The following is a 27,758-nucleotide window of genomic DNA, read 5'->3' on the forward strand; positions in this document are numbered from 1 at the left end:
GTGAGCAACATGAGCTGGAACACCGAATACGTATTTATTCAATGATTACTTGTTCACAAGCCACTATGGCATTAAATGCCATAGTGGCTCGGGTAATGCCATAGTGATCGGGTTTAACCAAACTGTAGAGAGGTGTTACAGTGTTCAGGTATACAGATGATTATTTGATTTTAATTGACAAGTCACGTGCTGTGCAAAGGAGTGAGCACATTCTAAACCTGTTTAAAGAAAAAGGGATGGGATTAGAATTCACTTGCGGGATGCCTTGCTCTGGTAATTTGCAGTTTCTTGATACATGCTTTTAAGTTTCACTGCGGAGCATGTTTGCGGGCAGTATAGCCCACGTTCAGTGAAATTGGTGTTTAATTTCGCGTCGGCGCGTTCGAATATTGTTAAACGAGGAATTGTGATGTTATGATTACGTACGGCATTGGAAAAAAAAACGTGCGCACATAAGATGAGCAGTAGTTTCCAGTTGCAAAGTGATCAAAGAGGCGGGATATCCTGCGTATCGTTGTATCAGTTTGCGAAAATCTGTTCGCATGGCAAAGAAAGATTAACACGGATGTCCTCCATCCGTAAATAATGAAGAAACTAGAAATATTGCAGTTATTCCACATATGTATAAGAAGTCGCATGGCCTGAAGAACGTAGGGAAGCGATGTGGGGGTGAAGGTTGTGTTTGCCGCCCCAAATAAGCTTAGTCGCGTTAAGGTCGCAGGGATCTGCGGTGGGCAAAGATAAATGCGTTCAGAGGCATGACAACTGTTTTGTAGATTGTGTAGGAGTCAACGGCAGACTTCACTTTCTTGTGTCCACATGTACATCGACCAGACTGGTCGATGTATTAATACGCTCCTCAGCGAGCATCGAAATTCATTGAATGGAGCCGTCTCATCTCGCATCGCTATGTAAGTCATGAAAATGTATTCCCATCTTCGAAAGCACAGTAATTTTGTACCATGAAACTAATCGGACAGCGCGAGAAATTTCGGAGGCATATTATGTCACAAATAACCCTACACTTTGTGTCAGTCAACCTTCTCAGTCGTTACAAGACAAGGAATTCAGCTCTATTAATCGAATGTAAGCACGCGCCTTGGTTGTTTGACTTTTTGTTCCTCTTTATGACACGCGCGACGCACTCCCATTTTTGTATATATGCTTTTTTTCATGCGTGTAATAACCTTTCAGTTGTGTGTGAGCACTGGTTTGTGCATTTCCTTCCTTGTACTGCTCCTTTCTTTTTTCGCTGTAAGTATTATTCCAATCTGTAGTTATAGCACCAACGACGGTTAGTAGGCACTTATCGCTCGTTACACATAAGGTGCGAGCGACGCAATGAATATCATTTCCCCAAACCCGACTTCACTTTCTAGTGTACTCTTTAAATATCAGAACTCACAGTGTACTCGTCGACAGTGTCGATGGACGTTCATTCGAAATGCATCCGCGAATCATAGACCGCTCGTGCACTTCAAAGGCAACCGAGTTGTATTTTTTTTATTTATGCCGTAAGGCGCACATGCGCCAAAAAATAAAAATAAATAAAAGGTGACGCTTCTGAGCCGCTCAACTGGTCCAACAGTGGGACAGATGGAAATCGTCGAGAGGCCGTCCCAGCTAAACACTGAAGTTCGTGGTTGAATTGCGCAGTAACATGTTGCACCTTGCCAAATTCACTGTGTCTAAAAGTCCTGGCACGGCGCAAGCGGAAAGCTAGAGTGCGAGGCCTGCGCGCTCGTCGCGGCGGCTGCTGCGGCGTACACACATTTCCCATGAGCGCTTGCGCGCCCGTTGGTGGCGCTCATGTGCTTGAAAAAGGTCTATTGTCCGTGCTTTCGTGGTGCGTTTCGGGGGGCCGATACATCTGCCGTAAGAATCTGCCGGGCGATTGCCTCCCTATTAACGGGTTGTGACACTGCCTAATCGAGGTCTGAAATGTTAATCACCGACATTCCGCAATGCTGCTTTCCTTTTCCCGCGTTGATCTTGTTGGCAATGTCTGTACATTAACCCTTCAACATTCGAAAACTATGGAAACGCCCTGGTCACATGCCTAGATTCTTGGATTTGCGCGACTCGTTGCTCAAAATGCTTTAAATGTGCAACCTTTGAAAGATGTTTTGGAAAAAACATCTTTCAAGGGTTGCATCTTCCAAAGGCTACGCTACAGTGGTGTGGCACCACTGTAGCGTAGCGTAGACTCTGGCGATTGAGTGCTCGCTTGTACCTGTGGCTAGCACAGGTTGTGCAACAAGTTGGTGAGCTTTGGCTCAGACACATGCTGCTGAACTTTTCAGTCGCAAACCTCTGAATCAATTAGAATGTGCACGAACATCAGCTGATTTTACAGCGCGATGGTGATGCGAGCAGATTCTGTGTGGTGATGGGTAGGTTGCACTAGCCGGTCGCAGGTGTGCCTTTGCGTTATGCTAGGTGCTTTCATGCACTCAGCAGATAACCCGACTGATCACATGGCTGTGACCCACAGTGTATAAATCTGAGAGTAGTCTTCAGTACTTTTACACCTCCCTTCTTGTGTGTTATCGGGATGATGTTTGTGGTCTTTCAGGTCAATGGCACATCCGAGGCATTTCGTGTAGAGTGCTGCAAGTATCTTAAGTACAAGATCTTCTCCATTGTTGATCAAATCAACAGCCATGCCGTCTTCTCTGGCTACTTTTTCGTAAGGCCTTTCCAAATATGTCAGTAGTTACCCATCGAAGTGTCCTGTTCTACCGTGATTTCACTCACGGCTTATCCATGAACTGTGCAGCTACAAATATACAATTCTTTAGCTACCTTCATCATAATATTGCCTACTTATCTTTTAGTGCATGTACAGTATAACCTCGTTACAACGGATCTGTTTACAACAGACATTCGGGTATTACATACCGATTTGCGCGTTATGCCGACCTCTGTATTTGTTCCAATGATTAAGCTTTGTTTACAACGGATTCTGGTACAACGGATATAATTGATTAAAATGTCAGGCCAGCAACGGGGTCATGTCTCTTTCAGAGCAGAATTTCCTACCACGGACATACCAAATTCAATCACTTCCGACTTCAAACATCGCTTAGCATACTTTCGGGACGGGAACAGCGCGCCGCGGATATCGACGTACTGATTTAAGAACGGAAGTTGCCGATCTCCGGTCAATGATCAGCTACATGCCTAGCTGTAGCGAAAAAACGTTGGTGCCCAGCGTGCTTCGTGTTGCATTTTGGGAAGCTTACCACTGGTTCTCTGAGCGGTCGCTGCGCGGTGAGCTTGGCCGGGGGGGGTCCGCTGCCGATGCGCAAAATGACCATCCGCGGTTCTGAGGAGCCAGCGGACGATGTGATTCGCTGCTTGCGACGAAAGACATTGCAACTTCTTCGCTTTTGCATGTCCGCTAGCGCCATGTTCTTGCCCGCAAAGTTCGGATTTGTCTCATACATCGGCACCGTGAGCGGAGTTAGGCTACGACATCGAGTAGAAAGCTCGGTTGCGATGTGCATGGCCGCGGTGCTCAATGTTTCAAAAGTACGTCATGCTCAATTGTGAGTACAATGAGTTGTCCAGTGGTGGTCTTCGTCATAAGCTCCAAAGTGCTGATAAGAACCGCTAACAGCGGGTCCAATGAGTCAACGCTATTACAGTCGCACGTCTGCGATGTTCTATGCACGTCACTAGAAGAGAAACTTGGGCTAGTTGGTGATTCAACATTGTGAAGGAAAAACAGCGCTCGAGGACTAAGGAAGAAAACACGACACGTCTACGCATGTCTGCGATGTTTGTGACGAGTGCGGCTCGCTATCGTAATCTGATGATTGAGCTTCCGCTTGCAGCTGCAAAACTAACGTGTTCTAAATTATCGTCAACCCAATGTACACAGAACGAGTGCGAACGCGTCACTAAGTAGTGCAACTTTTGACAGCCACGACCTCACAACGCACAAGCAGCAGACGACGATCCTGAAGCGGGCATCACGGCAGAAGCAGCCAATCGGAGGCCTTGAATTGAACTTCAAACATGTGCTTTTTGTACGCTTGTTACTGAATGGAGAAGCTAGCCGAAATGGAGAACTTGAACACGGAGAAATGCTCTTTACGACAAGCTCAAAATGGTGGCGCCCGGTTGCGCCGTTGTCGAGCTATAATTTTGAAAAACGCTTCTTTTTTGCTATTTCCGCAATTTTAGCCAAGTTGGCAGACGCAAAAAAAAATTTTATAGCACTTTTACGTAGTTTTCAGCGAAGATATTTTGGAATCAGATAGCAAATAAGCTGCAGGAACTGAAGATGCGATTTTCCAAAAATCGCATTTTTTTTTTGGTCCCCCGTTAAAAATATGACCATGTTTGTGACTCACAATTGTCTCCGGTTATAAGGGACTCATTCAGTGTTTACATAAAAGTCTGTTGTAACAGTACTTGGATTTTACATACTCCCTTTACAACAGACCAAAATCCCCTTCACAGTGAAGGTCTGTTGCAATGAGGTTATACTGTATTTTGGCCCTTCCTAAGAGATTCTGTTTAGCTGTTCTGCCACCTTTTTTTACTGCTGCCTCGATCTCATTAACGTAATTCCTCGTGTCATGTCAGTGACTTTCTTCGCGTTGATCAGCTTTGTGAACTCAGCAAATTATATTTTAGGTCTTGAGTAAGTCACTTTCATGTGTTGTCAAACACCTGCTTTTGGTGTTTAATTTTGTCCTTGCCAGGTGTACTCACTAACCTGTAATCTCATTTTGCCTTGCCCAAGAGTTCTATGTCCAGTACTTTCGTTGGATCCCTGCCCATTATGAAACCTATTTTGTTGGCGAGAACCGAAAACATGTCATTGGTGACACCCACAGCACATTGTGCAATTGATCCTGTAGCCAAACGCAGCTGTCAACCTGGGCCCTCGGGTGTGCCAGTTCATCAAGTATCATATGGCGTTACATTGCATTGGATCCTATCGCAGCTGTGCCAGGACTGGCAGAAAACGTTGTGGGAAAGCACGGTTCTACTGCCTGTGAGTGCATACTCACAGACTGGCTGCAAGTAACTGCAACCTCTTTTATTGCTAGAAATTCAACCACTGCTGCTTCAGTAAGATGACACCTTAGTCTTGGCTCTCCAACAAAGAGCCAGGTTCGTGGTCGGGCAGTACACGATGTCATGGCTGTAATGCAAGGCGCATGCACTTGACAGAAGCTTTATTTTAACAAGCAGACAAAACGCTGAAATTTGGGCACCAAGCATAGCCTTTGAGCGATGCTACATTGAGAACAATGCACGAGCTCCGAATGAAAGCAACACACATTTTGCAAATCATTAACAGCCACATTTTACAATAATCTTGTCACTGGAAGGTCGTACACTTAGAAAAACGAGTTTGTCCCTATTACATCGTATCACAAAGCAAATTAAATCCTAGGCCTGTACAGGGTGCACAAACAACATGTGAAGCACACAGCAAGTTCATACACACGCTCATCAATAAATACACTGTCACACAGAGAGTCTTTGGCAGACTAGAGATGACGCCACTGCTAGGGTGGCAACCCTGTGAAGTTGTTGAGCAATTATCTCAAGCATCCAGGGACGATGGGCAGGCTATGAAACACACCAAGCATGTAATGAAGACGTTATGTTACAACATGCATGTACACTGCAAAAAATGGCCAGCACCTCACAGGTAGCACAGTATGACCACGAAGGAATGCCACTCTATCAGCTCAATTGGCCAGGGTCAGCAACACATGGCACAGGACAGAGTCAATCCACTTGCGTCGTGCTCACTGGGACAGCTAGAACCTCCACTGTGTCACCTGTTCCTTCGCCGCCACCAGCCTCGGCAGACACGACAGGAGCCATGGTGACTTGCATCCCGTGATACATGGACACTGGTATGGTCACCATACCGGATACCGGGAACGCTGCAAGTGCCACAAATAGGTATGCAATATCATGCCTGTCAAATTCACTGCCAGGAGTGGTCATGGATGGCATGAATCCTGAACAACATACAATGTTTCTATAGAGCATTACTCAGGCACATGATCCCTGGCAAAAGAGTAGCCCAATAAAATAATGGATTGTAGCGGCTCGCTTCTCATCCTCATGGCTGCATGACAACTGGTGGAGGTGCTGGGTATGCACCAAGTCCCTGAACCGACAGCTGTAGGAAGGGCAACACTGACTGTAGGCGGACTCAGGACACAGATTTCTTTTACGGAAAGAAATCTGTTTCCTCAGGTGCTGAGTGCGCGTCTGCCGGTGACGTATCTCGTAGAAAGGGCGCTTCACTTTGCTGTTTCTGCAACGTCAGGTATGTTTTCTTATTTATTGCTTGTGCAGTGATAATAAATTCAGTTGTCTGTCAGTGCTGTGAATATATGTGCTTCTTTCCGTTGTCCCGTCTTGACGTGCTGTTTTTCAAGTGCGGGAAAGGACGAGCAGCGATGAGACTCGAAGTAGCCGCCTACAAGGGTTGTCACTGGAACCTGTAACACTACCGGAGCGTCAGAAAAAAAGAAGACTTAGCGTCGACCATGAGCCTACCAGATACGTCATCTTACAACAGGTGCTTTCAACCTTCAACGGCTCTTCTGGGGAAGAGTGGCACGACCAAGCCACTCACTAAACAAATGGGATGACGAGGTGAGGCTGCGTCATGTTTTCTTCGCACTCGATGGCCCTGCTAAAACGCCGTTTGAAAACTACGACACCTCTATGACTAGATGGGAAGACTGATTTCGTGAGGGCATTTACCAACGTGCTACGTAGGTAAATCTTGCTGCAATCAAGGATACAAAAGTCAAACAAAATTGGGGGACCCTTAAGCTTCGCCTTTAAGAGCTGAACGCTATGGCGAAATCTGGCCCCTAGTGCGCACTTCAACCACTAAGTGCATACTTATTAATGTGTATTGCTACACACACACGCACACAGATATACACGCGTGCGCGCGATGTATCTATAGTAATGGCACAGGTTTTCAATCTAAAGCACTTCCCTGTGCAAGAGTCGAGACATATTTCTCACAATGCCTCACAGATGGCAGCACATTATCTAGCGTTTGCTGTTTGCTTGATCAACGCCTCCTCTAGAAAGCAGGTGTTGGCTTGATATCTTTTCTGCTAGATGGACATAGATGTCCATTTTTAGAGCTGTTTAAAAGTTCGTGTGTGTTTTTAGCGGCGATGGCTGCACTATCCCGGCCTTTTTCGTTGTGCAAAAAACGTAGTTTGATGGCCTCGCCAATGCGCCTACAAATCGCCGAATGGGCTCATTTTCGTCGTGACACCCGCCGAACAAAATGCGTTAAGGAGACTCCTTCCACTACAGGGCATTTAGGTAGTGTTTTTTTTCCGAAGCAGCTGCAAGTAACATCGTGGCTTTGTGGTAGGACACCTGCTTGCCACGCAAACGGCCCGGGTTCGATCCTCAATGGGACTGAAGATTTTATTGCGATAGCAATTATATGGACAGTCTCGGCTGAATTTAGCCGTCGCCATGCACCGTATATGTATAAGTATGTATATATATATAAAAGCCCCAAAGAAATATAATTTAGAAAAATGCTTGCGAAGCGCGGAATCGAACCAGGGACCTCTTACTCCGCAGAGAGTGGCGCTAACCACTACGCCACGAAATGCAGATCCTTCACGTAGCTAACGGCAAGCGTTATATACACACCATTTACCGCTGGACGAGACGGCAGGTGCTTATAAGCGTTTCTTCATTACCAGCGAGATAGCGCTAGGGGTGCGACAGGCGCATTTAAAAGTCGTCGGCGAGCTCGCTCGCTTCTTCTTATATTTGCGCTGGGAGAACCTTGCCCTTCCGCTGTCTGCTCGTGCGGTTTTCTCGTGCTGAGGGGAAGAGGGATGTTTCACGCTTTCACCGTGATGTCCACGCTCATGTTACGGAGCGTACAAAAGTCACTCGAGCTCAAGGGACGCCGCTAAACGAACAAACAGACGATGAGTGCGAACTATCAAGTGTCGCAGCTCGACACTTGAAGCACACTAGTTTCCTTCGCTGCTTCGGCCGCCTTTGCAACAGGAGCGCTGTTCAAACTGAGAGTATCCATTGGCGAGCCTCACTTCGTATAGCATTAGTTTCTTGCTATCGTATTCATTGCTTCGCCCTTGCGGTGAAACTGTGACTTTTTAATTGTTTATTTTATTTGCATCTTTCTCGATTTTTTGCTCACGGACGATTTTTCGCTCACAAGCGTCGGTAGCGACACCGACACCGTCGCCGTCACCAACACCGGAATTTCTGCGACACGAGCTAGTCTCTAATGCTATCGTGTTAAAACTGTGCCGATACAGCTTGAAGAAATGAAGCTCCTCACCTGGCGTGTGGATAGCAGAGGAAAAGCAGATCAGGCTTCTAATGCGTGTCCCTTTTTGCTGGCCTGGTGCACAACCCACCGAAAAATGTTGCTGAGTTTGCGCAAGAGGAATCCACTATTGAGAAGACCTTAGATGCCTGGATTCTCCAGCACAACCTTACAGTGCCCATATCCTCTATGGACCTTCAAGCGACGCCTGCAAACACGGACAACTGGAGGGAAACAATACGCAGTCATCCATGAGGAACTATGCCTACTTATACCATCACCATCGCAGCCTCTGGATGCGTCACTCACAAATTTCATACGAGAGGAAGTTTGAATTGCTTTGGGCATTTCTCGGTAGGCAATTCCAAACCGAGACAATCATAAGTTACGCTGCTGCAGTACGCAGCAAAAGAGGCCCTGCCAACATGCGTCATGAGCATTACGAACAACCCCTGCAATTGCAGTCGCCCATCCACTCGCCCATTTTTTTGGAAGACCCACGGAAAGCAGACCTCTGCAGAACCCCCACCCAACAATGCCCACAACGCTTTCAGAGTGGTGAGCCCAGCGACACCTTTACAAATGCACTGTGACCCGAACCACGGGAAGTCAAAAACTACTTGTGCCACACGGTGTGAGGAAGGTGAAGCCGCCAAATGGACAAACGAAGAGGCCATGGCTGTTACGATGGCACTTCGCACAAAGCTCGGCTACATCCCCAACCGCGCTTACAGCACTCGCTGAAGCCGTGATCTCTCTGACGTAGCTATAGAGCACTTATAGACATGGCAGCGGACTTCTTTAGAATAAGCGGAGCCTTTGCAGGGCATCTAAAGAAAGTAACGACTACATTTGATGGTCCCGTGATCCACACAGCTGGAGACCATCTCATCTTGCCAACAGGACGACGCACGGGACGAGTGACTCTCACCTGACGTACCTACCCAGCGGGCTTCATAGTCCTGCAGCAGTGCTCCTGTGATGTCATCTTGGGCATGGATTTTCTTACCGAAGATCGAGAAATCATCAATCTCCAAACAAGACAGATCACTTTCCTCAAGCCAAGCCATACAGTCAAAGACAACCTTAGGGCACCATGCCGTCCTGAGTGTTCTAGATGAAGGAATAACCATCCCACCTAGGTCAAGCGCCATCATATCTGTGGTTACAGGCAATACAGAGGACCTGGAGGGTGTGATCAAGGGAAACACGCAGTACCTCTTAGACTGAGAACTTGGCGTTGCTTATTTCTGGAATGGACAACCTGAGGTATTCATAGCCAACTTAGGCAAGGAATACCGACACCTCAACAAAGGCACCACAATTGGTTTCTTAAACAATGTAGGGGACACTCGAGACATGTTCGCCCTCTCCTAACCAATCTCCCCCCAAGACTCGCCTATGCAAAACCAGACACCTGCCTTTGCCATCAACCTCAGCAACACACAAGGTCAGATCCACATTCTCCTACAAAGTTACCACGACTGTTTCGCAACCTCATACAAGGTGCCACAAATGATAAGTGCCAAGCCTCGGGTCAAAACTAACGAGCACGCCCGAGCTCTCCGCCCAAGCCCTTTACGTGTGTTGTCACAAGAATGTGAAGCCAACCGGAATCGTGTGGACGAAATGATTCGCGATGACTTCATTCCACCTTCGAAAAGCCCGTGGGCAGCACCAGTCGTCCTCATCAAAAAGAAAGATGCAAGCCTATAGTTCTGCATCTACTATCACAGACAAAACAAGATAACAAAGAAAGATATCTACTTGCTCCTAAGGATAGACGACACCCTCGACCAACTCTGTCATGCCAAGCACTTCTCGTCCATGGACCTCAAAAGCGGCTATTGGCAGATTCAAATTGACAAAAGGGACAGAAAAAAGACATCACTTCGGACAGGTTATTCGAGCTTAAGGCCATGCCATTGGGGGCTTGTTCTGCTGCACTGGCAACGTTTCAACGAGTAATGGACAGGGTGATGGCAGGCCTCAAATAGCAAACCTGTCTCGTGCATCTTGACGATGTCGTAGACACAGGTCGACAAGCTCACTCCTGAGTCGACTCACTCAGACTCAGATCGAGCAGTGAGTATGAGTCTGAGTAAGTCTGGGTGAGTGATATTTTGGTGAGCTTGACTCCGGCTGAGAAGAAAATTAATCAGTGTGAGTCCGGGTGAAGAAAATTTTGGCAAGCCCGAGTCCGAGTGAGTCCAAAGTGCAAAAATATATTTATTGAGCGAGTCTGAGAGAGTTCCACCTTTTTTGCCGACTATAAGCCTTATGTCGGCTCACGTGTATGCCCATGTCTACTTGCACATAATGTAGCACACTAACATTTGTACACCAGCTCAATATTTTTTTATCAGAGGTGAGTTACAGAAAAGTGGGTGGGTGCCTTGACCTCCCCATGCAATCTCTTTCTTGATAGCGACGTCTCTTGCGAGTCGTGTTTTTCAATAAAAATATCAATGCAGTCGACGTCCGATTTCCCGGACCCTCAAGGGACCGTGAAAACGTCCGGAAAATCGGGCAGTCCGGAAAAACGAATGCACATGAAAATGCACCTTTTTGGTAGGTATTTTTCGCTGACGGAGAGGGTCATGGCCGGAGTAGAAGATTCTCATTGCAATTCAGCCAATGCATCGTTTAGGTGGCTCTGAATAGAGCCGTTTATATTAAAAAAAAAGTACGACGTGGCCTCACAGGTCAGCACTTGGGTGCAAAGAAGTCGCTTACCGTATAAACGCGTGAAAGGGCCGCACTTTTTTTTCAAGAAATGAGGGCCAATTTTCAGGGTGCGGCCCATACACGCGACATTTTTTTTTTTAAAGTAAAAACGCACCAGTTAGCGAACGAAGAGCGTTTATTGCAGTATACGACATTTCTTGCGACATACGTGCTCAATCGTCGTCACTCGGCGAGTCCTCAGACCTGGAGTCCGAGATGAGATGGTGTGCTGCGAAGCGCCGTCACCCCACATGCAGTCATCTTCCGTGCCATCCAAGCTGTTAGATATCCCAGCGACTTTAAAACTTCGGGACACAATGTCCGTCGACACTGAGCCCCACGCAGATGGGATCCACCCAAGTACATTCGCCAAGGCTAGTCCCTTCACACGCAGCATGTCCGTTGTGAGTGCAAGACCATCATTCCGCAGTTCAGTCACATAGCGGAGCAAGTCTTCTTCCAAATCGGGAAACTTGCACTGCTCTCCTCGGAAAGCGCGCTTAGTGCTGTTGGTGTTTCGCAAGGCTTCTTTTTGAGCACACCAACGTCGAACACATTTCTCGTCAACATCGAATTTTCTGCCGGCGGCACGTCTCCCATGCTCGAGAGCATACTCGATCACCTTCAACTTATAGCCAGCCGTGTAGCTATTCAGGTACTTGCCCATCTTGCCAAAACGTGAACGCCGAGTAGAAAACAAGCTAGCACGAAGGTCATCGAACAATGCAGAAAACTACAGCAAACGGCTGGCTGATCTGCAAAAACCGAACAATGATGATGATGATATTGATGATACTGTTGCCCTGCCCTTTGTAACGGGCGATCAAACGGGAAATCCGGATCGCGAACGCCATGCAAAAGTTGGTGATGCTAATGCCGATATGGATAGCGCCGATAGCGCGTTTGTATAGAGATGTGAGAAGCTAAAGATAAAATCCTGCTTTAACCTTTAGTTGGCGGGTCTATGAATACTAATAAAAAGTTAAAATTTTTAGCCCACTTCACGAACATCTTAACACGAATAAAATCCAAAAATATATGGCGGGTCTATGAATACTAATAAAAAGTTAAAATTTTTAGCCCACTTCACGAACATCTTAACACGAATAAAATCCAAAAATATATATCTATATACTCTGGTGACGATGATGATGGTTGCGTTTCCTTGCGCCATCTATTGACTACGCCTAGAAGCTTACGCGCGCGCGCATTTTGAATACGTATTGGTTGAGGAAAGTGTGGGTGCGGCTCTTACGCGGATTTTTTTTTTTTTTTACAATATGCACTTCAAAAAAACGGGGTGCGGCCCTTACACGGGTGCGGCCCTTACACGGGTTTATACGGTATTTTCTTTTGCACGGTCCGCTTGCCCGCGATCATGTCTGCCTCAATTTAAGTCAACGTCATGTTGCCGCTGTACACCGATGACAGTGTCATCAGTGCTCGCGTCAACTCCAAGCTCGCTGGCTGTGTAGGAGCTGGCTCTTCGTTCTCGGTGTCGGAGTCGTCGGAATCCTCTGTAACTTGACGAATGATTTCGTCATCAGTCAACTCCGCACATAGCTCGAGGTCTTTGTCAGCGTCGGCGAAGCCCTCAAAGGTTATCCCGGCTGGAATCGACACGCCGGCAGCGCGCAGATCGTCGAAGGCAACGTCTGCGGATGGCAGTTCGTCACACACGCTGTCCACTTGGGGCGAGACGGCCGTCTCGGCGTCGAGTGTGAAGCCTGCGTGGCGAAAACAGTTCCGCAGAGTCTATTGTGTAACTGCCTTCCACGATTCCGCTAGCATGCCGACGGCAGACCTGAGGTCAACAGCGTAGCTTTTCCCGCTGTCGGAGCAGAGCACCATGCGGCTGAGCACGCGTGATTTGTAATGGTGCTTCAAGTTACGAATCACGCCTTGGTCCATCGGCCGCAGGATTGCTGTGGTGTTCGGTGGCAGAAATTCGATCTGTACAGCCTTTAGGTCCTTGATGTGGCCATGCGCAGTTATCCACAAACAGCAGAACTCTTCGATTTTGCTGCTCGAACCTTCTGTCCAGCTTGTGCACGTACGCTTCGAATAGCTGCTGCGTTACCCACGCCTTCTTGTTAGCTTCATAGAGAACAGGCAGAGTTACTACCCCCTTGAAACATCTTGAATGCTTCGACTTGCCTATTACTAGGCTAAAACACATTGGCGGGCTAGTTGGTTTGCATCCATGAAGAGTGGTAAGCGCGGCTAGACAGGGACGAAGAAAGAAAACAGACAAGGACACAGCGCTACTTTCAACTGATTTTATTTTCGCTCGAACCGATAAATATATACCGATAAATATATGCCTATTACTAGTGTAGTGAGGAAGAGGAAGAAGAGCTTCCGCGTCTGTTGTTGCTGTGCGCGCGATCTACCTTCGTGTTCTGCCGGTGCTACCTCGGCTGTTTAAGACGTCGCTGTCTGATAATAAATCGTCGTACGACATCTGGTGGAGGTTGCTGGAATCCCTGGCCTCAACCTGGAACTTCGCAACCGAACGTTGCCGGCTGTTTCCAACACTATGACCGACGCTGTCGACAATCAGCCTGAAGCCGCCGCCCATTCCACCAGCTGCGGCGCCGTCCAGCGGCAACGCGACCCTCCAGTCTTTAGCGCAGCAGGTGAGACTGACGCCGAAGACTGGCTCTCAATCTATGAGCGCGTCAGCGAGCACAACAAGTGGGATGACCCGGCCAAACTACGTGCCGTGATCTTCTACCTCGCTGACGTTGCGAACCTCTGGTTCCACAATCATGAGCGTCAACTGCAGACCTGGTCCGCTTTCAAGACAGCGTTCACGGAAGTGTTCGGCCGCCCCACCTTGAGAAAGCTTCGCGCTGAGCAACGTCTACGCCAGCGCGCTCAACTGCCTGGTGAGACGTACACGAGCTACATAGAGGATGTCGTGGACCTTTGTGCCCGCGTCGATTCCTCCATGAGCGAAGAGGGCCAAGTGAAGCATGTCCTCAAAGGCATCGAGGACGACGCCTTCCAGATGCTTCTTGCGCGAAACCCTACTTCTGTTGCGGCCATCGTCACACTCTGTCAGAGCTTCGATGAGTTGCGTCGACAAAGGGTCCTTGCGCGCGGCGCTATTGCACCTGCCAACTCGCTCTCGGGTCTCACGCTTACCGCCAACCCGGCGTCCGATATGTCACTCTCCGGCCAGATTAAGGACTTCATTCGTGAAGAGGTGGCGCGCCAACTGTCCATGCTTCCGCTAGGCGATCGCCCTGTACAGCCTGCCACACCTCTGGCTGATCCCATCAGAAGGGCCATCCGCGAGGAGCTTGCCGAGTCGCTCCCGTTGACTCAGCCATTCGCTCCCGTCACTGCACCTCTGACTTATGCTGCAGTCGCAGCGCGACCTGCGCATCCAACCGTCGCATTTCCGGCCGCGATGCGACCACGAACATCTCCACCTCCCTTGTCGCCTCAAGTTCCACCTCGAAGCCATTTTCCGAACCCGTGGTGCACACGTGACAACCGGCCCATCTGCTTCGCTTGCGGTTTCGCCGGCCACGTCGCACGCTTCTGCAATCGTCGCATGCCTTCTGCTAATCCAACTGTTGCAGTACCTGGTTACGGTTATTCGCATGATGATACCGGCAATGCTGTGCGTCCCAACCCCGACTTTTCGCCGCTACCTCGACGTCCTTTCGCCAACCATCGATCACCCTCCCCACGTCGTCGCTCGCCGTTGCCCTTACGTCGTCGCCAGTCGCCAAGCGAGGGAAACTAGCTGCTGCAGTTCCGCAGGCACGAACTGCAAGCTCCGCGACTTCTACAAGGCCTGCACAGTCGCCGCGCAATTTATTGGACGTTATAGTTGAAGGAACTGCCGCAATAGCGCTTATTGATACTGGGGCTGCCGTATCTGTCATAGACGAGAAGCTTTGTAGAAAACTGCATAAGGTCACCACGCCACTATCTGGCATGCTCCTGCGCACTGCAAGTACGCAGCATGTAGCGCCGCATGCTGCGTGCACCGCAAGAGTGGTCATTGACGGCGTTCTATACGTTGTCGAACTTTTCGTGCTCTCTTCCTGCTCCCATGAAATCATCCTCGGTTGGGACTTCTTGTCGCAACATCGTGCCATCATAGACTGTGCCCGAGCCGAAGTGGCGCTTTTCCCATTCTCTGGATCTGTATTGCCCGAGCCTTCTGCAACTAAAGCCGCAAAGCTCACTGTTGTATCCAACACGGAAGTACCGCCCGAAATGTCGGTCCTTGTGCCCGTATCTTGCTCCGCAGCGACAGACGCCACCGTACTTTTTACGCCGTCGCCTATTTTTCTGCGTCGGAGGGCTCTACCTCTCCCGTTCGCCGTTCTCGCCACTGCATCCGGCTTATCATCTATGCTTGTCTGCAATCCGTTTAAGCACCCTGTAACCTTACTGCGCGGAGAATCACTCGGTCGTGTTCAGCCCATTGACCCAATTCACATTCTTGAGACTTCCGACGACTCGCCCTGTTATCAGCTCGACGCCCTTACTTCCTCCGAGCATTGCACCTCACCATCACTGCCTTCGCCGTCGTCAGACGTTCTTGAAGCCGCCTTGGACGCCGATCTGCCGAATCCATACCGCCGCCAAGTCCTCGCCCTCCTCCAGAATTTTCGGTCATCGTTTGATTGCGATCAACCATCCTTGGGACGTACGGCGAGCATCACTCACAGCATCCACACTGGTTCCCACGCTCCTTTACGCCAGCGCCCATACCGCGTGTCGGCCACCGAACGACGGGTCATTAGCGAGCAAGTCGACGATATGCTGCAGTGTGGCGTCATTCGCCCCTCCAACAGTCCTTGGGCGTCTCCTGTAGTGCTAGTACGCAAGAAGGACGGGTCAATCCGCTTCTGTGTGGATTATCGTCGGCTGAATAAGATCACTCGCAAGGATGTCTATCCGCTGCCTCGGATAGATGATGCCATCGACTGCTTACAAGGCGCGGAGTACTTCTCGTCTCTGGATCTTCGCTCGGGCAATTGGCAAGTGCCCATGGCTGAAAATGACTGCGAAAAGACAGCTTTCGTCACTCCTGACGGTTTGTATGAATTTACCGTCATGCCTTTCGGCCTGTGCAACGCGCCCGCAACCTTCGAGCGTATGATGGATACCATCCTTCGCAACTACAAGTGGAAAACATGCCTCTGTTATCTCGATGACATCGTCGTGTTTTCGGCCGATTTTCCAACGCACCTCATTCGCTTGGGTGAGATACTGACCTGTCTCTCCTCTGCCGGCCTCCAACTGAACATCAAAAAGTGCCGTTTTGCTGCCCGTAAGTTAACAATATTAGGGCACATTGTATCAAAGGATGGTGTTCTTCCTGACCCCGCCAAGCTTCGCGCTGTTGCAGAGTTCCCAAAGCCCACTACTCTTAAGGCACTCCGCAGCTTCATAGGGCTCTGCTCTTATTTTCGGCGTTTTGTGCGTAATTTTGCAAGCATCATCGCGCCACTGACCAATTTGCTTACCGCAAGCCACGGCATCTCCGCGTGGTCAACCTCGTGTGACGAAGCCTTCGAGCAACTACGGCGCCTACTAATTTCACCACCGATCCTTCGTCACTACGACCCCACAGCGCCTACAGAAATACATACGGACGCCAGCGGCATCGGACTTGGTGCAATTCTAGCGCAACGGAAAGACAGTTACGACGAGTACGTTGTGGCGTATGCCAGTCGCACTTTAACGAAGGCAGAAAGAAACTACTCCGTCACAGAGAAGGAATGTTTAGCCATCATTTGGGCTCTCGTCAAATTTTGTCCATACCTCTATGGCCGCCCTTTCGACGTTGTTACCGACCACCACGCCCTTTGCTGGCTGTCCTCGTTAAAAGATCCGTCAGGACGGCTCAAGCGTTGGGCGCTTCGCTTACAAGAACACGACATCCGCGTTGTCTACCGATCGGGAAGGAAGCACTCTGACGCCGATGCGCTTTCACGATCGCCGATGCCTGCCGATGTGGCCTCCGCATCAATGTCCTTTGCATCCGTGTCTCCCATCAACGTCGCTAACATGGTGGTCGAGCAGCGAAAGGATCCATCCCTTTCAGCTATAATAAACTTCCTCGACGACCCAAACACCACACCCTCTTCTCGAACGCTTCGTCGCCAAGCCGCTCACTTTGCTGTGCATGACAGCATCCTTTACCGGCGAAACCATTTACCCGACGGTCGCAAGTGGCTACTCGTGAATCCCCGGCACATGCGTTCTGAAATATGCGAATATTTCCATGCTGCTCCTCATAACGGTCACGCCGGTGAGCTGAAGACGTATACTCGGCTACGACAACGTTTCTACTGGGCCGGAATGTCTCGCTTCGTCCGCCAGTACGTTCGAGCTTGCACAGCATGTCAATGACGAAAAGTTCACCACCGGCCTACTGGCGAGCTACAACCGCTGCCCTGTCCGGCTCGTCCCTTTGATCGCGTCGGCATAGACCTATATGGTCCTCTGCCCTGCAGCTCCTTGGGTAACCGGTGGATAATTGTAGGAGTCGACCACCTCACGCGCTACGCCGAGACCGCAGCACTTCCAGCCGCTACTTCGCGCGAAGTCGCATTCTTTATTTTGCGGAACTTCGTCCTTCGACATGGAGCACCACGCGAACTGCTCAGTGACAGAGGGCGCGTGTTCCTTTCAGAAGTAATACAAGCCCTTCTCGCGGCATGCAACATCGTCCACCACAAATCTACAGCCTACCATCCGCAAACGAACGGCTTGACAGAGAGGTTCAACCGTACTCTCGGCGACATGTTGACTATGTACGTCGCCTCGGATCATAGCAACTGGGACACTGTTTTGCCGTTCGTCACATATGCTTATAACACTGCCACACAAGCTACCACTGGCTTTTCGCCGTTCTTTCTACTATATGGACGAGAGCCTTCTTGTACAATGGACACATTGCTTCCGTACCGACCCGACACTTCCGAGTGCACAACGGTGTCTGAAGCGGCTAAATACGCAGAGGACTGTAGGCAGCTTGCGCGTACACTTACGACCGCCGCTCAAGGCCGCGAAAAGCTGCGGCATGACAACGAATTATCTACGCAACAATTTCCGACTGGTTCACTAGTTTGGTTGTCGGTCCCACCTCACAGCCCTGGACTTTCAACGAAGTTTCTTGCCCGTTATGACGGCCCTTACCGTGTAATTGACCGTACATCCTCTGTCAACTACGTCGTTGAACCTGTGACGCCATCCCACGACCTCAGACATCGCGGTCGTGACACGGTGCATGTCAGCCGACTCAAGCCATATTACGACCCTGTGATCCTACCTGCGCCTTAGTCGCCAGGATGGCTCCTTTTCAGTCCCGGGGCCATTGTAGTGAGGAAGAGGAAGAAGAGCTTCCGCGTCTGTTGTTGCTGTGCGCGCGATCTACCTTCGTGTTCTGCCGGTGCTACCTCGGCTGTTTAAGACGTCGCTGTCTGATAATAAATCGTCGTACGACACTAGTAACGGAAGCTTCTCGCTGCCTGACATGTTGCTGCCAACGAGGACAGTGAGCCGCTCGTTGCTGTGTTTGCCGCCGTGGCAGGGGTCACCAGCAAATCCGTTTTCTCTGGCAGCCGCTTGTAAAACAGTCCAGTTTCGTCGCAGTTGAAAATATCATTAGGTGGAAGGTGCTGAAGCAAGGACTGCAGCTTTCCATCCCAATAGGCGGCAACGGAATCATCGACGGCGCTGCTTTCTCCGCACATCTTCTTGAACTTCAGTCATTGCGGCTCTTGAAATTGCGAAGCCATCCATCCCTGAACTTGAAGTCCTTCACGTTCATCTGAAGCGCGAAAACTTCCGCCTTCTGCTTCAGGATGTCGCCTGACACCGGGATTTTCTTAGCGATCATGGCACTGAGCCACACGAGGAGCGCTTCCTCGAGCTGCGGGTAAACACCCCGACTCGCATTCTTCTTTCCAGCCCCGGTTGATTTGGTAGCCACTTCCAAGATCTTTGCCTTGTTTTTGATGAAGTCCGAAACAGTTTGCTTCGAAATTCCGAACTCCCTCCCCACCTCTGTCTGCGACCGACCGCTTTGGACTTGTTCAATGATGGTGGCTTTCTTCTCCATCGTGAGCCTACGAGGGGGCTTTGTGCGCTTCGAAGGCGCGGACGAAGACGAAGGAGCAGTCGGTGCCATCGCTGTAAACGGCGAATCCGCTCGACGAAAAGCGCAGCACGAAACAGCTAGGAACTCTGTGGATGCTGAAGGTCAGGAAACGTGATCACTGAAGATAGCGCGCGGCAGCAAACGATCAACCGCAGACACGACCGCAGAGCTGACAAAACAACACGTGAACGAACACAGTGAGGTTTGGGTTGGCTAAGCTACGGCTGGCAACGGATTGACAGTTGCAGTTTCGAGGTTACGGCAGCCGCGGCGCGGTGCGGCTGGCCACACCTGCGATGCGAGTATGGTGGGTTTGAGGATATGAATACAACCGAAATGGTGGCGTCGGTGGTGACTTTGGGTCGGCGGTTAACAGTAAAAAGTCTGGGAAATCGGATGGCAAAGGCTATAAGGGTCCGGAATTTCGGACTTTTTAATACATTGACTCTATGGGGAACTTGACGGTGCCACAGATGAGTCCGGGAAATCGGGCATGTCCGGAATTTCGGGCGTCCGGGAAATCGGACGTCGACTGTATTGAATTGCGACCACTGATAACTTGTACTTGAAGGTACAGGATGAAAAGGCGTAACGAAGAGCATTGATTATGTGAGACATTGGCGTTAAGGAGCATTGACACGGTGATAGAAAAAGCTAATTACAAGCTAATAGCGCAAAAACAAATAAGGACAAAGAAGAAGTACGGGACGAACACAAGCGCTTGTGTTCGTACTGTACTTGTTCTTTGTCCTCACTATGCCACAAGGCAGTTTACGATGAACCGACAAGCCCATTTTGGTACTTTGTATATATGCTAAAGCACTCATGAGCCGACTCACTTAGACTTAGATCAAGTCGTGAGTCCGGTGAGTAATAATGCGGCGAGATTGAGTCCCGAGCAATTCCGGTTGAGAAAAAATTATGCCAGCTTCGCACTAGTGGTGCCAAGCCTGAAGAAAGCTCCTTCCCTCTCCCCCTCTAAGCTGTTCCTCTTTATTTTCCTCCTTTCCCTCTGTATCGTACCTCTCTCACCCGACCTATTTTTTCTACATTCCCTTCTCTCCATTTACCGCTTACTCTTCTGTGTTTTTCTGTCTCTTTATCGTTTTATGTATATTTTCCTCTTCCTCGCTCCTTATTTTCTATCACTTTCTTTCTCTCTCTCTTGTTCACATGCTCGTGTGCCTTTGACACTCGCACCTGCTGTACACGGTAGTGGGGAGCAATAATTGGACAAACAAACAGCGGAACGAACAAGGACAGAGGAAGGTGACAACACACAGCGCTGTGTGTTGGACGACAGAGCACAAGTTACCGATAGCTTAAACAACTTCACTGTAAAGGGAATGAAGAGAGTGCGTGCCGGTTCATGACGATGATAGTTTTTTACGACGGAGCACAAGTTACCGATAGCTTGAACCAAAGTCCCTAGATTTTTCCCTTTTTGCCTATGTACCGACAGCTGCCTCCTCTCCCAATCTGCTCTCACGCGCAGCTGCATCTCCCGCCATGTTCTTCCTAACTTAGAAGATTTACAAAGCCACGAATGTCTAAGTACATTAGCCACACATCTTTCAGCGGACAATATGCGAAGGCGATGCGCCTTTCTCCTCCCGCTAGTCTCACTTCATTAGTGATTGCGGGACGCATTTCACCAGGTGCTGAAAAAGCGTTAGGAAGAACACGGCTACTGAAAACGAGCGTTAGCTAGTGAGATTCGTCGGTGGTGCTTCAATGGTTGCCGGCACTCAGCAAGTAAGAGAAAAAAAATCTAGGGACTTTTGCTTAAACAGCTTCACTGTAAAGGGAATGAAGAGAGTGCGTGCCGGTTCATGATGATGATAGTTTCCTACGACGGAGCACAAGTTACTGACAGCTCAAACAGCTTCACTGGTAAAAAATTTAGTTAGTCTGAGTCCGAGTAAGCCCTCAGTGCGAGATACAGTAAAAGCTCGTTAATTTGGATTTCTAGGGACCAGAAAAAATGTCCGAATTAACTGAATGTCCGAATTATCGAATGGTCGAAATAAACACAATAAATGCAAGAGTTTTTTCAACATACCTTTACTTTACAAGGTAATCGCGGATGCGTCTCTGTTTTCGAGCATAAATTCGCGCGGACACAATTTTTCTGAGCCCTTCAAGGTGCTCAGCAGCTCGCATGCTGTCTGCAGTGCCAAAAGGAAATTCTTTGAGGACGACGAGGGCCTCCGCGGCTTCCTTCACAGTACGAGGGGGCCTGTGTGGCTCATAGTGTGGCTGCTCCTCTTCAGGCTCTTCGTTCTCGGATTCGTCGCCATGCAACACTTCCTTGACAATTTGCTCATCAGTCAGAGAGCCGGCAGTGGCAACGCCATCAATGCCGATATAATCATCGAGTGTCACTGCATCAGGCATAACACTTCCGAAATCCTGCCTGTCGTCGGCACCGTCGTTCGGCGACACTTCGGCCACTGCGGCATCGCTGGAGTCAGGTACAACAAAGCCACTGTGCCTGAAACAGTTGGCAATGGCGTGCACAGGCGTGCTCTGCCACACATACGCGAAGAATGCTAACTGCGCTCAGGAGACTCACGTCGTATTGTTTACCGACGTCATTTCACAGGAGCTACTTGTCGGGAGAGCCCATTTTTCAGGGCACGCAAAATTTCTACTTTGGTGGCAAAGTCCTTGGCCTCGTACTTGGGCCGCTTCGCCGCCGTTGCCATCGGCAGAGAGTGCGTTCACACGAGAAGTCAGCACAAAAGCACCAGCAACGATCAAGCTAAAGGAGCCACACTGAATCGTTGCTCGATAAAACGGCGTTCAACGATGCAGCACACCAACGGGAACAAAGCAACAAAAATGACACCGCGCCATACCCACACGCTCACACGCGAAGAAAAGGCGTTCAACTAGTCTCAAGTCAAGCCAAGCCGATAATTGATGTCCATGGCAATGCAGCGTTTGAGCTTCACTTTTGTTCCGAATGGTTCTTTTTTCGTTTTCGAGCCTCGCCAGCGGCCCGAAAGTCGCCCAATTATCTGATTTGCAGTCAAATCTGTCCGAAATAACGAGCGCCCGGTCTCATAGAGTGATGCATATATTTACAGGGACCAGATGACGTGTCCGAATTAACGAGAGTCAAATTAACGAGCTTTTACTGTATATTGTCTGAGCGAGTCTGAGTGAGCGCCACTTTTCTAATTCGACCTATGGTTGTAGACCTTTAACGGACACCTGCGAAGACTGAGGGTTGTACTCAATGCAATCACATCTTCAGGACATACCCTAAAGCCTGAAAAGTGCCGCTTCGCATATCAAGAGCTGTTATTTCCCGGCCACATCATCAGCACGGATGGTGTATGCCCTGACACCCAGAAGACATCTGCTATTGAGCACTTTCTATGGCCGATCGACAAGAAAGCTGTACAAAGATTTCTTGGCTTGCGTGCCCGTTACAGAAGATTTGCAAAAAACTTTTCGTGCACAGATGGACCAAGTTGACAAAGACAGATGTGCCATTTAAATAGGAAGAACCCTTTAAGGAACTCCAGCATCATTTACAGTCCCATACGATGCTTGCACACTTCGATGAAGATGCCCAAACTGAAATTCGCAAGCAGCGTGGGCATAGGCATATGCCAGCTGTTGGCTGTCAAAGGAGGACACTATTCAACTACTGTGGAGTGCTTCGCAATCATCTGGGCTCATCATCAATTTGAAAGACCCCTCTGGCCGCCTCGCTCGATGGAGTCTCCAGGAATTCGATGTCACTGTAACCTGCAAGTCTGGGAGGAAGCATCTGGATACAGACTGCTTGTCAAGGGCCCAAGTTAATGGACCCCCAAAGAACGATGACGACAGGTTCCTCGGGCCAATAGGTAGCACCATCTATGTGCAATAGTAACACCCTGACCTCGAGCAACTTAATGATTACAGTAAAAGCCCGTTAATTCGGATTTCACGGGACCGGAAAAAATGTCCGAATTAACTGAATGCCGAATTAACGAATGAACAGGAAAACAACATTAAAATCAAGTTGGAGAAGCATACCTTTATTTGCTGAAGTATTTTGTAATGGTCGTCTGTGTTTCTGCGCAGATTCCGGCTGACATTACAATTTCTCTTAACTCTTCCAAATGGCGAACAGCACGCAAACTGTCAGAAGTGCTCGGGCAAAGGTCCTCGAATATCAAAAACGCCTCCGAGACTTCCCGTGAGGTGCGATGAGGTGGCGGCTGCACCTCCTCGCATGACTCTTCATCAGAATCGTGGTCTTCCTGGGCGCCCGTGACATCATTAATAATTTCCCGATTGGTCAGAAGACCAGTCGTGGCGACAAAAGCATCAATTGCGATGTAGTCCTGAAGGGTCACATCCACATCACTCCGCAAGAAGAGACGGCGCCGACACGACAACACAAGGGAAAATGGCGTCGGAGGCGTAGTGGAGCGAAGAAGGCGCCGACGTTCGGTGATACTGCGATCACCCCCACTAGTTCATTACGATGGCGATGCCACTCAGGTTTCAGTTTCACTCTAGTGGTGCCAGTGCTGCTTTACCACACTTTTGTGTAGCAGCAGCGAATAGCATTTGTCCTAATTGAGCGGTGCAGAGCTGAATTCTCACGAATTAACGAAGGTTTGGTCCCATAGATTATCATGCACTTTGGCCGGGACCAATAGTGCCATCCGAATTATCCGAATTTAAAATTCCGAATGAAGGGGTGTCGAATTAACTAGCTTTTACTGTATCTGGAAGGCGACAGCACCCCTGCAGCATTGAAGCGGGGATTCTCAAACTAGATGGCATCATCGTAAAGAACTTTGTGCCCAACAAGACTTTATATCTTATCTTCATTCCCAAAAGCCATTCAAAAGAGATTCTACAGGCTTCCCACAACAAACCGAATGCTGGGCACGTTGGATATGCCTGCACTCTTCGCCGAATTCAAGAGGAATACTACTGGCCACGACTGCCCACTGATGTCGCACAGTAGCCAGCGAAGAAAGAAGCCACTGACCAGGCCAGCAGGACCGCCAAACCCCAGAACAACCCCAATAAAGCCTCTCCAACAAATTGGAACACAGCTTCTCGGCCCCTTTCCAACACGGACTTCTGGCAACAGAATGATCATTGCAGTGATGCTACCGAGGACTTCTGATTTGGAGCAATTTTTGGAGCAGCAAAATTTCCCTTTTGGAGCACTTTGGAGCTGCAAAATTTTCATCTTGGAGCACTTTGGAGCAGAAAATTTTGCATCTGGGAGCACTTTGGAGCAGCGAATTTTACATCCTGGAGTGCAATACAGAAGCATATTGCATTAACATTCAAGCACCTGAGTATTATTATGGGGCTTTTATGAAGGCTAGAAATATTTCGAGTCATTGCAAATCTCATGGAAAAAATCATCTCAGGAGCACAGGCGAGCTCACTAAGGGGGGGGGGGGGCGACCACCCCCCTCCTAATCACCTAAGAGGGGCGGGGGGGGGGGGCAAAATCTGCCCCGCACATTGACCCTTGCGATAGCAATTATATGGACGCTCTCGGCGGATTTTTGCCGTCGCCGTTGCCGTAATTTTCCATATAAAGTCCAAATTAATAACATCACCACGCGCATTCTAGCCGCGGGTAAAAGCTCGCGAGCGCTGGCGATGTACGCGGCTGAAGCGGAGATTAAACTAGCCGGCCGTCTGTCTCCGTCGCACGGACAGCACATGAGATAACATCTTCCCGCGTGCGGGCCTGCCGTCGATTGCTCATCAAACAGAGAGGAAACGCCCCGCCCGTCTTTCGTAAGGAGCATGAAGGGAGCCAGGGGAGCGGAGGGGGGGGGGGGGACCGCATCGTTCGAAGGGCGCAGTCGCTTGCGCGCGCGCTATCTCGAGACATCAGGAGACGGCTCGTAAACTTGCTGTGCCCCTCAACGCTTACTTCGCGTTTAGAGAACTCAGAGCAAGGAAACGCTTCGGTTCCTGGAGGGGCCATATTCCCTTAAACCAGCGTTTTGTCGAGTTACGCGAGAACGGATCCAAAAGAGTTAGCTGCTAGTCTTACTTCGTTTCACGATACAATTTGTTGTTATCGCATTCATTGCTTCGCTCTTAAGCGAAACTGAGTTTTTTTAACCGTTAGCTATTGACCCCCGAAAGCGAGGGGCGGACGTGTAACATGACGTAGCCGCTTCACTGTGGGCCGTCAGCGACGGGCCCGCTACTGACAGCTACGCATTTGCGGCTGCTCCGACCAGGAGATATGATTTTACTAATGAGATGACATTTTTAAAAAAAGCAAGCAAAAAATTTGAATTGGAACCCTAGCACGTGAGCTCGAAAGGGCAGGTCCTTTTAGGGGGTATTTACCGCAAAGTGATTACAAACTCGGACGTGCTGGCGGAAGGAATTACGAAAAAGCTGTTCTGGATGAAGATCCATGGATAAAGTATATCTGAGGAAAAGTGTCAACGCGTTTCCACCGTTCGCGTGGTCTTCCATAAACGCGAAGCAAGGAAAATTCGATATTGTCCCATATATCTACAGCGAGCGATCCCAGATTTCATTCCGCGATGTCCGGAAACAGAAGTGACAGACATTTTAGCGGCACTCATGTAGTTATTACTGAACATTGCTTTCCTTACGTGCCGTGCGACGCTTGAAACGAGCTATCAGCAGCATTTATGGAACAGACGACGTCCGCCGATGAATCGGCGTCGCACTTTCTCGCTACCGATAGGCCTAGACGTCACGAGCCTCTGCGGAGAGCGCGTTTTGCTGTCGAGCCGACTTGCAGAACAGAAGCTGCGTCGGCACCGTGCATGGCATCGTGGCTTACTCGGAACGCACGTGCGAGCGCTATTTATTCAGCGGAATAATTCTTGGTCCGTGATTGCGACTTTATTGGCAGCCCCAAGATCGACCTGCACATGTTCTGACGCGCCGGCGGCGCGATTGCCGGTGATAGACGCTGCCAAGCCCGAGACTTTGGCGCAGTTTGGCGCCAATTTCGTCGATATTATCAGGATGGCGCAGTAAATACAATTTGGCGCACTTTGGCGCAGTTGGCGCAGGAGTGGAATCACTGTCATTGTAGAAACCGACAACCTGACCCGCTACACCAAAGCAAAAGCCCTACCGAACGGAACAGCAGAAGAGGTGGCAAAATTTTTCGTTGATTGCCTTCTCTTGAGGCACGCTAGCCCTGAGGCTGTCACCATGGACAGGGGAACGGCGTTCACGGCAGAGCTGATGCAAGCTATCGTGTGCCACAGTCAAACCAGCCACTGGAAGACAAGTGCACTGATTGAACAAGGCCATCACTGAAATGCTTGCCATTATGTCGATGCAGGACACAAAACCGGGGACAGCATCCTTCCATACGTCGTCTTTGCCTACAACACTGCAATACAGTAGACTACCAGCCCCGTCTGCAGCTGGGAAGGCAGCTACAACGTGGGATGCCATGCTCCCAGACGTCCCAGAAGGGCCTTCTACGTGCAGAACAAGCCCTACGACTTGCACGTCTGTGGATTAAGGACCAGCAGCGCACCAACGCTCGACGATACAACCTACGCTGTCACTGGAATGGTGGCAGCGTAGGTTGGATTTGGACGCCCATTTGTCATCAAGGACTCGGTGAAAAGTTGTTGTGTCGCCATTTGGGACCTCACAAGGTCGTATGTCGTGTTAGTGAACTGGACTATGAAGTTGTCCCCGATGGGACATCGACTCTGCAGTGATGTTGTGCTTGCCCGGAACTTGTGCGTGTCATGTGCCTAAAACCCTATCACATGCAGTAATAGATGTTACTGTTTGCAACATCAAGTGTGAATTTTGATTTTCCTTTTGTTCTAATGTGTAACACTGTTCTCAGTTTTCAATGTTTGATATTTTTTAGGCATTTGGGAAACGCTTAAGGGGGGGACGCGGGGATTGTTTGTAATCAGTGTAATCAAGTGTGAATTTTGATTTTCCTTTTGTGCTCATGTGTAACACTGTTCTCAGTTTTCAATGTTTGATATTTTTTAGGCATTTGGGAAACGCTTAAGGGGGGGACGCGGGGATTGTTTGTAATCAGTGTAATCAAGTGTGAATTTTGATTTTCCTTTTGTGCTCATGTGTAACACTGTTCTCAGTTTTCAATGTTTGATATTTTTTAGGCATTTGGGAAACGCTTAAGGGGGGGACGCGGGGATTGTTTGTAATCAGTGTAATCAAGTGTGAATTTTGATTTTCCTTTTGTGCTCATGTGTAACACTGTTCTCAGTTTTCAATGTTTGATATTTTTTAGGCATTTGGGAAACGCTTAAGGGGGGGACGCGGGGATTGTTTGTAATCAGTGTAATCAAGTGTGAATTTTGATTTTCCTTTTGTGCTCATGTGTAACACTGTTCTCAGTTTTCAATGTTTGATATTTTTTAGGCATTTGGGAAACGCTTAAGGGGGGGACGCGGGGATTGTTTGTAATCAGTGTAATCAAGTGTGAATTTTGATTTTCCTTTTGTGCTCATGTGTAACACTGTTCTCAGTTTTCAATGTTTGATATTTTTTAGGCATTCGGGAAACGCTTAAGGGGGGACG

The 27,758-nt window shown here is 49.2% G+C and overlaps 1 protein-coding gene across 2 annotated transcripts in view; it reads right to left on the reverse strand.

The window, feature by feature from the left end:
- Positions 1 to 1,047: 1,047 nt before the first annotated feature.
- The window catches only part of LOC119372472 (DNA-binding protein P3A2), a 210,871-nt gene continuing 184,160 nt past the window's right edge, over positions 1,048 to 27,758 (reverse strand). For both annotated transcript variants that reach the window (XM_037642941.2, XM_037642943.2), the window contains exon 10: positions 1,048 to 5,918. In XM_037642941.2, coding sequence (XP_037498869.1) covers positions 5,758 to 5,918 — 161 coding nt within the window. In that variant the 3' untranslated portion in view covers positions 1,048 to 5,757. The remainder of the gene's footprint in view (positions 5,919 to 27,758) is intronic.

Source organism: Rhipicephalus sanguineus, chromosome 10 (genome assembly GCF_013339695.2).
Source record: "Rhipicephalus sanguineus isolate Rsan-2018 chromosome 10, BIME_Rsan_1.4, whole genome shotgun sequence".
In the NCBI taxonomy this organism is placed as follows: Eukaryota; Metazoa; Arthropoda; class Arachnida; order Ixodida; family Ixodidae; genus Rhipicephalus; species Rhipicephalus sanguineus.